General features: G+C 33.2%; 1 protein-coding gene across 1 annotated transcript in view; it reads left to right on the top strand.

Moving 5' to 3' along the window:
- The first annotated feature begins 11,259 nt into the window (after positions 1–11,259).
- Positions 11,260–13,377, top strand: part of LOC127705302 (ethanolamine kinase 1-like) — a 28,515-nt gene continuing 26,397 nt past the window's right edge. Inside the window, exon 1 of the mRNA XM_052209622.1 lies at positions 11,260–11,382. Within this exon, the coding sequence (XP_052065582.1) occupies positions 11,263–11,382 (120 nt within the window). The 5' untranslated portion in view covers positions 11,260–11,262. The remainder of the gene's footprint in view (positions 11,383–13,377) is intronic.

The following is a 13,377-nucleotide window of genomic DNA, read 5'->3' as shown; positions in this document are numbered from 1 at the left end:
TTATCTAGTCTTCATTTTCTGACAAATTCTAGTCTGGCCTTCCATGAAATATTTAAATATTTGTTTAATGTTTTATTGAACTTTCGAAAATACCTCCTGACAACCGATCAGACAATAATTTTATGTTGATCAGAGGCTTAAAGGTGCAGCAAATGATGCTTAATAGCTAAAAGATACATTTTTCTTTTAAAGTACAACTTTTAAATCTTACGGGAACCTCCCTTCCCCTCTTGGAAAATGTTTTTATGGTAAAATTATCAACTGCAGTAATAAAATCATTCTTGATCATCTGCATCAAATTATTTTTTATCAACAATTTTAGAATTTCAAAACTATTCCAAGCTTTATAACTTTCACCGTGACCTCCCTCTTCCTTATTCCAAAAAAAAAAAACCGCAATATTATTGTCATCCTTTTAGTAAACACTAAATTGTTACAAAGAAATCTGATTTTAGCTGCTGAGGACACATGATTCTTACGAACAGAACAAGGCTGAGATTCATTTGGTTGAATAAAAAGAAAAGTATCTACAGTATCGTACAAATTTGTCAGAGAAACAATATCCAGGATGCTTTGGCTACTTTGAATGTATTATCTAAACTCATCCAAGAATGTTCAGACTCACCCTGATAGTTTGCCGTGATCAACTTAGGTTGTGCTTGATTTTCATATGATGAAGACATAATCTTTCAATCAGTTTCATTGAGGTCTGGAGCTGGCATGGGAGTAACTGTTTGTAGTCACATGTTAATTTATGTATCATTGTCATTTTGCTTAATTTCTTTCCCATTCAATACAAATATTCTTGTTGCAATGAATCATTTTAAATGCAAAAATACCAGTAGCAGCCTTTAGTTTATTTATTTATATATGTGTATAGATTATCGGGTTTCTACACATTGATATCGTAAAATATCAACCGCGAGCCACAATGTGAACCTTTTTGGCGAGTGAGCGCAGCCCCCCCCCCCCCCCCCCCCCCCCCCCCCCCCAAAAAAAAAAAAATAAATACGCCCCGTTTTTTATTCATCATGTTCATTTAATGCTAAATAATTCTGTTGAAAATATTTTTTTCTAATAGTAAAAAAGTGGACAAGATTATTGTTTTCAATCCAGATACGGCCAGAATTTTTGTTTAAGGCAAAAATCAGGGTCAGAATTTTTTCTCTAAAATATCTCAGACTGCCCCCTCAGATCAAATGGTCCGTACCTTAGACTTTAAATCTATATCTAGAGCTTACTGACTGGGGATCACTATTCAGCAATGTTATTAATGGGCTAGGGCGTGTGGGGTTAAACATGTTTTCGTAGGTGAATAATATTGCTGTGGAACTTTTTTTTTCATGAGAGTGTAATAGAGTATTACTTTCTTTTCTGTTGGGTGGAATTGTGAAATAGAAGTCAATACGTTCTTGCTCAATACTTTGTCGCTTTGAAGGCGTCATGCTTGTCATCCTCAACCTAAGCAATGTGTTACTGTAATTTGAATTTCAAAATGACTGAGTGACGTTTTTTTCGACGAACTGGTCAACGCCACCGTAGAGAATCACATGACTTTGACATAATCAATAATATATTACAGTAAATACGAGCGAAAAATATCTTTATAAGTAAAGAATTGTCGCATAAAATTAAATACACGGGAAATGGCAAAGTTCACGAAGTCTAGTCTGATTAATCATTTTACAAAAAAAAAATTAAAAAAAAAATGCAAGCAAAGGGGGGGGCGTACGCCTCTACGCCCCCCCTCTGGATCCGCCACTGGGAGCCTCTTGCCTTTGTTAGTCTTGTATGTTTTTTAATTTTAGTTCATTTATATGCTATGGAGTTTAGTGTGACGTCCATTTTCATTGAAGTGGTACACATTTTATTTAGGGACCAGCTGAAGCCCGCCTTCGGATGCGGGATTTTCTCGCTGTGTTGAAGGACCCATTGGTGTCCGTCGGCTGTTTTCTGCTCTTTGGTCGGGTTGTTGTCTCTGACACATTCCCCATTTCCATTCTCAATTTTATTAGAAAAAAGTCCTTTATTCTATATTTATGCTCTCCATTTTTATGCAAAACCTTTTACATTTTGATTTTTCAGGTCATTGTTGAAGGTCGTACGGTGACGTATAGTTGTTAACACCTAGCTCATTTGGTTTCTGATGGAAATTTGTCCATTGCATGGCAAACATACCAGATAATCTTTTTTATATAGGTATTGGATATTTTACACGGTATTTTGATGGTCATGGAAAAGGATCGTAATCCCGCAAATCGTATGCATATTTTCTTATCTCAAAAGGGGGCAAGAGGGGTTCAATTAACAGGTCAATATTTTTTTTTATTTTGCTCAAATCAGATTACTGTAACAGTAAATTTAAATATTGATAACCGATAACAGCATTTTAAATCATCTTAAATGAGAAAACAGTGAATTCAAAAATCAAAAAAACAGTAAACAGGGGTATTTTTTTCATAATAACAGTTCACAACAATGTCAATTTTAAGAAAACAGATAACAGCTAATTAGTCAATAACAGTTAACAGCACATATATCTTCAAAATAACAGTTAACAAAAGTTTAAAAATGCCAAAACACCTCAAAAGAAAGATCTTGCACCCCTCTCAAAAATCAAATAAAAAAAAACAGACTCAACTTGGCTCATATGAAATATCCACCAAATATATGCTAGGTATATTTCTATCAATTATACAAATTTTCTGCATCAATGATCTTGAATATTTGCCACTTTTAACTAAAATATAAAGGCACAGAACCAGGACATAGGTGCACAGAACCAGGACCGTTTTTCTAATCACCAGCACATCGTCAGGACAATTTCGTTTGGCGAATTTGCACGACTTTTTCAATAAAATATCGTTGTAACATTCCTCGCATGGTACTTAGGAAGTATCAGAGAAAAATTAAGCAACAGAACGGTTGTTTTATTGCCGTTCTGGTACAATGTAAACAAACCCACCAGCACAGAATCAGGACCCACCAGCACCAGTCAGGACCGAAATCACCAGCACAGAACGTTCTCTCGCAGGACAACCTTACCCACCGTGTACAATGCACTTTTAATCTAATGACGAAAGGAAGACTGATAAATTCAAATAAAAGTGTCATTTTTCTGCCTTCGTAATTCCATATGAATTAAACTAAATATTGCATAATTACTTCATAATACGTGCAGCTGTTCACCTACAATTTGTTTCTTTAATGGATTTATTTTAAGGTTTGCTATAGCAAACTAGACTTTAACTGCTAAACTCAAAGGTGCGTGGGGACATGACCCTGTGTTGAGCCCCAATAGTCCCTCAATAGTAATATACCAATATGCCATATTTTCACTCTGAATGTGCATGTTTACTATCAATGCGCTATTCGACTATAGAGCGCTTTGCTCTATAGTGGAGTGGCATATTTATAGTTAACATGTATATGCAAGGTTTAAATATGGCATCTTTGTATATTGTATATATATATATATATATATATATGGTACCAGAAGTCCATTAATAGACGTCTAGTAATGGACTTCTGGTGGTACAAATAACTGATATATGTTGGAAAATCTAGGATTTATGATAATGAAGGACAGGGACTATGGGGGTCTCAACACAGGGTCCTGTTACTCGCGAACCTATGGCCAAACTGCTACAAAAGAGCTAAAAGCTAGAATATATCAAATTGCCATTCTACAATATGGATAAGTTTAACCATATAAAATATCTTGTAGTGAACATTAAAATAGAGCGAAATTTTATGGAAGAAATGTGGGACAAAGTGTCATATCATGCGCCACTATGCATTCATATTTCGACCGAATAGCTTCTTGTTATAAGAAATGGATGAAAAAAATGAATATAGTTGAAACAGCGCCACTATGCATTCATATTTCGACCGAATAGCTTCTTGTTATAAGAAATGGATGAAAAAAAATGAATATAGTTGAAACATGTTAAGACCTGATGGTAACCTATTAATAAGACAAAGGTGCTGATTTTCAACAAGGCAGGCAGACATGTAAAACAGATATTCACATTTCAGAATATAAATCTGGAATGTGTTTCAAAATACAAATACCTAGGTTTATATTTAAGCTCATCTGGTTCATTCAGTTATGCTCAAAATGAACTATACAAAAAATCCCTGAAAGCTCATTTCAAATTAAGGAAAGATCTTTTATCACTTAATCCTGATGTAAAAACAAGTATTCATGTTTTTGACCACACTGTAAAACCTATTTTATTATATGGTAGCGAAATATGGGGATGTTAATTCTCTTTCCTCTAAATGTAAGAAGGAAGATATATCTTTTGAAAAATTATATTCAGGTTTACCCTGTGAGAAACTTCATATAAAATTTTGTAAATTTATACTTGGGGTACACAAGAAAACAACAAATGCTGCAGTGTTATCTGAACTTGGAAGATTTCCAATATATTTTAATATTATAAAAGGAATGTTATTGTACTGGTATAGATTAGAGAATTTAGGTAATAATTTTCCTCTATTAAAAAGAGGCATATACACAATCAAAGACACTACATCACAGGAATATAACATCATGGTATGGTTCAATAAATGTTGTTTTTAAAATACTTGGTATTGACTATACAAATGCCATAAATGCTCCATTTTTGTGAATCCTTATACAAATTTAAGAATATATACAAACCAAGCTATCAATATTGTTTATTAGCTGTTGGAAAAACAAATAGATAAATTTTCAGACAGTAAACTGAAAACCTACCTTTTATATAAAACAAATTTTGGTTTTGAAAAATATCTAACATTGATCAAGAATTTTGAACTTAGAAGAAGTTTTACTAAATTACGTGTATCTTCTCATAGATTACAAATAGAATTAGGTAGATATCAGGGTATTCCCCGAATTAACAGAATATGTAATAAATGTTCTTCCAATACTGTCGAAGATGAGGCTCATTTTCTATTTAATTGTAACAAATTTGAGGATGATAGAAATTGTATGTTAGCTAGTATTGCACAATACAATTCTTATTTTAATCATATGAGCAGTCAAAGCAAAATTATCTGGTTATTTAGTGTAGAAAATGTTGAGTTACTTAAAATAATATGTAATTTTATATACAAACATCTTCCTTAGTGAAGATTAGTTAAAGGAAATCTATGTGTGTATATACATTTGATTGGACATAGAAAATTATATTCATCTGAATATCACAAACATACTAGCCGATTAAAAAAAAAATAATTGTTAAGATATATTATTTATTCAAATGTTCTCTTATATCCTTGAGGCATCGTCCCCTGGTATCAACTGCATTCAAGTTACCTATGATGCTTCCTTGTTTGCTTTTGATACAGGTAGGAAAGAGACATTTACACACATTTTACATGCCTATGGCCCATAAGGTATCGCCCCCTGGTGTCAGCTGCCTTTAGGAAACCATAATGCTTTCCTATTTGCTGCTGACACAGGATGAGTCATGGACATGTTTAATTTCTACTTTCTTTTTGGCTAATTATTATATATTTAATTGATCCAACTTTTTGTGTACTATACATATGTGGATATCTATTTTTCTTTTTTTCTTTTTGGGCTGCTTGTTTGTTATCTATATCAACCACACTTGCAATAAAATGCATTAGTATTAAAAAAAAACAACATACTATAGATTCTTTATCTACGTATTCTTTAAGAACTTAAATAGTTCTCGTTTAACTTTTTTTTTTTATCTCATTGTTTGTATTGTATTATGAAAAATTATTGATGTTGTAATGTTTATGCCCTTTGGGGCCCATAATTGGAAATAAAATATCTTTAAAAAAAAAAAATATACTGTTGCGTACGTCTACGTCGTTTGATCTATAATGGAGTTATTTCACTGGCAATCATCACACGTCTTCTTATTTTGATATAAATATGTATGTGACATTTATTTTTCCTTCAGCACGTTGAGCTGTCCACTTTGTATTTCCAGCATCTCCCTCTTCTTGTTCTATCACTACAGCATTCCTGAGTGTTTGTCTATGTAAGCCCAAGCATATGGTTTCACTGTTTGTTGGTATCTGTATTCAGCAGAGTCATAACTGAATAGCTTGTTTTCTATTTTGCGGCGTCATTGAAAACTGATGAATGCTTAATGTGTGTGTTAGATACTCATGATAAAATGGTGTGCATTATCAACATAAAAGAATTGAAAATATTATTTTTTCAGATTTATCCTCGTCTCATGAGTTTCGTACTATTAAGAATGCATTGTGACGTCACAATTTCAATTGAAAAAAGCATGCATAGTACGAATTCATATGACGTACGAAAACATATGATCTGACCTTATATAAATAACTTGCACAATTCATAAAACACACACCACATATTAAAAAATAGCCATTGCCTTTAAGATACGTATATAAGATGACCCTGACGTTAAATTTTTATAAAATATATAAAATTCTGGACGAATAGACGAGGCCCCTCATGGGGTGTCCAAGTAATCACATAATCACAATATTTTTGCCAATATAATCACCGTATATATCATTAATTATTTTTTTAAACAAGATAATCAGTCCTAGATTATCAAATAATCAAATAAGGCCTTATGGTAACCTAGTATACTGCCCCGGGGGAGGGGTAACTTCCTATATTTTTAGTGGTACGAGTGTGCCGCAAAACAGGGTTGCTTTTTCATGCCCTGCTGGTTAGAACAGGGTCCCTTTTTCATGTCCTGCTGGTTAGAACAGGGTCGCTTTTTCATGACCTGCTGGTGAGAACAGGGTTTTTTTTTTAAACAAAGTATTTGTCTAGAACAGTTTCGCTTATTTAACTGTTTAAGATACAGTCTAGAACCCGGGTTTATAACAGCACCTATTTTATACGGTCTAGAACAGGGTATACATTTTCTGAGCGTGTCTAGAACAGGGTATGTTTTTCAATATTTCTGTTTAGAACAGGGTATGTTTGTTAATGTTTTCTGGTTAGAACAGGGTATGATTTGGCAAGTGCTGTCGGCACAGTTATACCCGAAAGGATAGTCAGTACCCCCCCCCCCCCCCCCCCCCCCCCCCCCGGGTATACTGTTACGTACGTCTACGTAATTTGATCTATAATGGATAGTTATGTCACTGGCAATCATCACACGTCTTCTTATTTTGATATACATATGTATGTGACATGGGAAGTAACTCGATCGTATCTATAATGATCGGAATTAATTTCTTTCATTGATCGGTAAAAATATATAAAACTCATTATAACAAATAAATTAAGGTATAGATTACAGTATCTGATAAAGGTGGCCACGTCTGATTTTCTAATTCAACTAATTATAAAATAGTACACGTAGAAAACAAAAGAGAATGACTACTGATTTAAATCTGTGACATATAGTCTACACAAGTCAGTGGCTTAATTGTGGATAAGTATGATATAGTTAAAGTCATTGTATTTCAGGACCTTCACAATTCGAGTGGATGATATCCTGATATCGAATTGTGGATGTCCTTAAATAATGTTGGACCTCCATCAAAACTTATGGGTACCCGGAAATTTAAATGTGGAGGTCCTGAAATATAAAATTTTGAAGCTCAATCAACATTAAGGATATCCTGAAACATTTAAGGACTCCCTGAAATAAAGCAATATTTTAACTGATTATTTGTAGAGGTCCTGAAATATTTCAGGGTATCCTGAAAACGAATTATGGAGGCCCAGTAAATATTTCAGGATATCCTGCAATCGAGTTAAAATAATCGTGGTCATCTATGACACAATAAAAAAAAACATAGTCAGAAGAAAGACGGACAGCATCAATCATAAATGTAATTGTAAAAGAAAGCTTCCACTTTGGACTTCCTTTAATTTACATTTATTTAACAACCTATGCAAACATTGCAATTATTAATTGCGAGCTCGAGTCTGGTGCTAATACCTCCTGTATATATATTCAGTACACGTTCATGTCTGTCTTATTTGTTTTTCTTAAATCGTTTTGTTATGAATTAGACCGTTGTTTTTCTCGTTTGAATTGTTTCAGATTTTTTCATGTTGGGGCCTTTTATAGCCGATTATACGGAATGGTTTTTTTTCTCATTGTTAAAGGCCGTTTTGACTCTGGTGGACAATTGTCTCATTGGCAATCATATCTTTTTATATCGTATATTATTGAATCGCACGGATATTTTTAGATGTTTTCAAACTTTTTATAGTAAATGCTGACATTTAATCAAAATCAAGAAATATGAAACCCGAAGGTTATGATATAAATATTTCTTTAATGTCTATGTTTGTTTATTAACATCCATTTATAGTTTATGATTTGGACCAGATAAGCGGTGTTTTGGTTTTTTTTTTTTGTAAATCCAGTTACTACAATCAAACAGTTCGATAACTACTAGCTTCGATAGTTAAATCTCTTATAAAGAAATTATGCAATACACTTCTAGGTAAATATTAATCTAAAATGAAATGATTTTTTTCTATTACAAAATTGGTTTCATTTGAGTTACAAGATCTTATATATTAAACATATATCATGAGAGCGTTTTACTTTACCTTTACAATTGTCCCATGTTTCCTCACAATAACAAGTAAGAAGTTAATACAACATCTGTTGCCATACATAATGATTGATCTCGTAAAAAATGAAAATATACAATCAAAAGTGATTAGTTTTAGCAGGTTTTTTTTTATGTTGTTTACCGTTCACGTATACTGTCTCATAAAGTTAAGTAAAAAATAAATTCTGTAATTTTCTAATAAAAATAAGATGTGGTTTGATTGTCAATGAGAGAACTTTCAAGACATAGAAGTCTATTCAGTCCATTCTTTTATTTTCTATCTTGAATAAAATTTTAATTAAGAAGCATTACTTGGCCTAGACTATAAACAGCCCTTGTAGTTCAAAGACACGGACCACATCATGGACAAAAGACTAAAAATGAACCGACAAACAGCAATCAATAATTGCCATGGGATTGTCAATTTGTTTTCGATTTATTAATTTGAATATCCCTTTGGTATCTTTCGCCTTTCTTCAATAAAACACTTCACAGAAAAATATCTTCTTTCTTTTATATTTCAAAGATTAACTAGATATAAGGGAATTAACTTACTATTAGGAGCCCCATGAGAGTAAGAAGTTCCCACTTCACTTATGGCACATGTTGTGTTTCTCATATTATAAAATTGAGAATGGAAATGGGGAATGTGTCAAAGAGACAACAACCCGACCATAGAGCAGACAACATGTATAGGTCAAGTGAAAGTCGCTTCGGTGATAACCAAGATAATTGGAACATATCCGTGGTCATCTGGACAAATATTTCAGAAAATTCAGGGGCAGGACTGTGGTAAATTTAAAGACAACTGGAACATATCCGTGGTCATCTAGAAAGATATTTAAAAAGTCAGGAGCGTGATTTCGGCTAATACGACTGGGACATATCCGTAGTCATATGTTACAGATATTCAATAAAAGTTAGTTGCGAGATTGTGGCTTTGACAACTGTACTATATATCCGTGGTCATCTGTGACAGATGTCCATAATGTCAAGGCGGTATTGTGGCTAAGATAACTGGAGCATACATGTTTCCGTGGTTATCTGTCACTAGTATCCCATAAAAGCTAATAGTCAATCAAATATATTAAACTATCTAAAAGAGGCGCCCCAGATTCTGCTTTGTTGGACAGTACCATTAAAGCATGGTACTTAGAGAGACTTTGGCCAAACATTCGTATTCAAAATTACAGGATAGGGGATATTTTATTATTTTTTTCAATGTTTTTGCCTTGCATCAATGTAGTCTGGGTGGTCATACAGAATACAGGATAATGGATAAAAACGAAGAGAAAAATGAGAAAGGTAGAGATAAAGTATAAAGAGAATAATGGAGTGATTTGTAAAATATAGGGAATAGAAAGTAATAGACAAAAAAAAAGAGGAAAACATTACTTATTAGGAATACATGCGTGAAAACATCTCCATCCCAGACCCTCATGCGTCCACATCATATCCTTTCTTTTCCTTTATGTCGTATCTCCCATACAGGGACCCGGTTAGCGGATATACATTTTTGTAAGGCGGTGGCTATTTTGCCGGCGCTGGCAAAATAGAAAATATGCTATTCTAATAAAAAATTGATGAATCCTGAATTTGTCTTTTGAATACTGTAAAATAGTTGTGCAGATACTGTAAAATTTTATGCTAATTAACATTATCGACATAAAAGGATTGAAATATTAATACAGACTACTGTATTTCAATTCAATATAAATAAACTACACAATACATGAAATACATGAAATACATGAAATACACACAATTTAAAAATGGTTTTACACTAGTAATTTGTTGGGCCCTTTATAGCTTGCTGTTCGGTGTGAGCCAAGGCCAAGGCTCCGTGTTGAAGACCGTACTTTGACCTATAATGGTTTACTTTTATAAATTTTGACTTGGATGGAGAGCTGTCTCATTGACACTCATACCACATCTTCTTATATCTATCTTAAACTAGTTTTGAAATATATATATATATATATATATAGCCTAGTTGCAACTTTTACACCTAAAAAGTCAATGTGATGTTTTAACTGTACTTATCTTCCATCTTTCTGATATTGCTTCAGCAGACTTGAAATAGATCTTCTTGTTTAACCTCTATACATTAATCGTAGCATATGCAAACATGGGAGAAGCATACACTGATGAAAACTGACATGAACAATATTGTTCATATCAGCATTTATTTTTCCTTCAGCACGTTGGCATGGTTGAGTTGCGCTATCAACTTTGTATTTCCAGCATCTCCCTCTTCTTGTACTACAGCAGTCCTGCGTGTTTACGGTCTGTGTAAACGCAAGCATATGGTTTAATTCACTGTTTGTTGGTATTTCAGTGTATTCAGCAGAGTCGTAAAATAGCTTGTTTTCTATTTTGCCGGCGCCAATAAAAATTGATGAATGCTAAATGTGTCTTTTAGATACTCAGGATAAAATGGTGTGCATTATCAACATAAAAGAATTGAAAATATTATTATTTCAGATTTACATAAATAACATGCACAATCCATAAAATACACACCACATATTAAAAAATAGCCATTGCCTTTAAGGTATTAAAGTATTAGATGACCTGAGACAAGGATTTGTATAGTAAGACTATACAAATCCTCGCCTGAGATCATCTAATACTGACGTCAAAAGGTATAAAATTCTGGACGAATAGATACTTTTATATTCGGATATTCATGTTTGAACCAATTTGACTTTGTGGTTTACAATCATGGCACGACAACATGAACAGCTGAATATCAGTCTTGATGAAAACAATATAGAAAAGAGTGCAACATCTATTTTAGATGTAATACGACCACAATGGAAAGCAGACAACATCAAATTTAAGGTTTGTAAGCAGTTGTCACCATTTATTTTGTCGCTTTTATGCAGCTAGTTTGCACTCATCTGAAGTTCGTTGACCTTTCTCTTTATCAGGTTTCGGGACACCGGCTCTCATATCATAGATATTTTTGGGGTTGAAAATGTGTGCCAGCCGACTAGTTTGCGTTCTTTATTGTGTATTTGATACTTAACACACAATTTAATTCTAATAACAGTCTTCTGGCACATGTTTCTAACACAAAAACATCTATGGTACAGCTGTAGGTTGTGACGACTCTCCATTGGGTTGATCTGATCATGTTCATGATGTTCTTGATATGGAACGTTGACACATCGGATGGACATTTGTACACCATACGTCCATCACAAAACGATCAGTCCAAATACCCCCTCCCTAACAATATCTGCGAATGATCTGACTTGGTCTGTTGAAGATCTATCTTGTTGAAAATGCATACCTGACAACTTTTGAAAATTCCCATAGGGTTTTTAGTGTGACAACAATTTCAAAGGTTACAATTTCTTGAGACGATTTTTGTGCACGATGTTTTGTATTCTGGATTAAGTATCATATATTTTTTTCAAATATGGTATACTGATGATGATGGAGCTTATATTTTTATTTGCATGATTCAGACTTCTTGTACTTATATTATTGTGTAGAAAAGATGAACATGTAACTAGAATACCAGGAAATATTAAAGTGACTGTTGACTTTTCCAATTTAAAAATATTGACAATAAACAGGATTTAGAAGAACATTTATCTGATTCCAATTATTGTGAAAAATAAAAGACAGTACACTGTACTTTAAATGATTTGATAATTTAATAACACAAATAACAACACTGTATGATCTGTTACAATAAGTGTTATGTCCATAAGCTAACTATTTATTATGTTTATGGTAGCGCTTTTTGCCAATCAGCCATGCATTTCTTCTTAAGCTACATGTATAAGAACCTGCTTGCAGATGAAAATTCATCTGCCATAATCATGATTTTTTTATAATTCTGACATACAGACTGAGGTATACAACTAAAAAGTACCAAACAATTCCAATTTTTGCTTGTTTGCAATTCCCAATAATCATGAGAAACAACAATTTCGATTGGCTCATCAAATTATCTTGATCATGAGAAACAAAGATTTTGATAGACTGACCACTACTTTCTCCCTTGGGAAAAGTTCAAAATCGGGAACAATCAGTGTTTTCGTGTAGAATTTCATAAAATCGTGTTTTAGACTTTTTTCACGATCATGATCGTTCAATCGTGACAAGGGGTCTAAATCGTGAGAGTTGGCAGGTATGACAATGTCCGGTGGTATTGAGTTCTAGTCCTTATTGGTATTCGGATAAAGCTGAATTTGAGTGAGTCTGGTTGGTTTGCAGTCTGAGGAAATGATGTTCATGCATGGATTTGGTGATTCTTCTAGGTTTTTTCAATTGCTCTGTTGGTCAGTCAGGGGTACTACTTGTACAATTAATCTTTATTTACTTGAAGAAGTAAAAAAAATATACTTATATAAGTTAATTATAATGTTTGAATAATCTCCCCTTAATTTTCTACAAAATTCACTTGTATAAGTAAATTTTTTATACAATCCCACAAAAATTCTCAAGTTTTGAAATGTAACAAATTCACCACAACTTCCACCATGCCCTACATGTGCGACTATCATACATCTTACAACATTCCCGACGCAATTGGAAGTAGTACCTCTTTCCGAGTGAAGCCTTTTGGAATGGTAAGGAATGTCCTGTGAGGTGTTGTCCATTTTGGAAAAGACACTGACAATTCATTATTAACTTTTACTTTCACTTTCATTTTTAACGTTGTCAAATCAATTATTGTGACGTTACGTCTTGTTAACCTTTGTAACCCCATATGCACCGCATTTTATGTACTTCAGTATTTGTTTTCTATGTTTAAATTGTCCTGAAGACACCACCGTAAGTGGAGAAACATGTAGACCATTATAAAGATTTTCCTTGCAG

The sequence above is a fragment of the Mytilus californianus genome, unplaced genomic scaffold, assembly GCF_021869535.1.
Source record: "Mytilus californianus isolate M0D057914Y unplaced genomic scaffold, xbMytCali1.0.p SCAF_6, whole genome shotgun sequence".
In the NCBI taxonomy this organism is placed as follows: Eukaryota; Metazoa; Mollusca; class Bivalvia; order Mytilida; family Mytilidae; genus Mytilus; species Mytilus californianus.
Note: the sequence above shows the minus strand (reverse complement) of the source record. Positions and strands in the feature narration are given on the sequence as shown.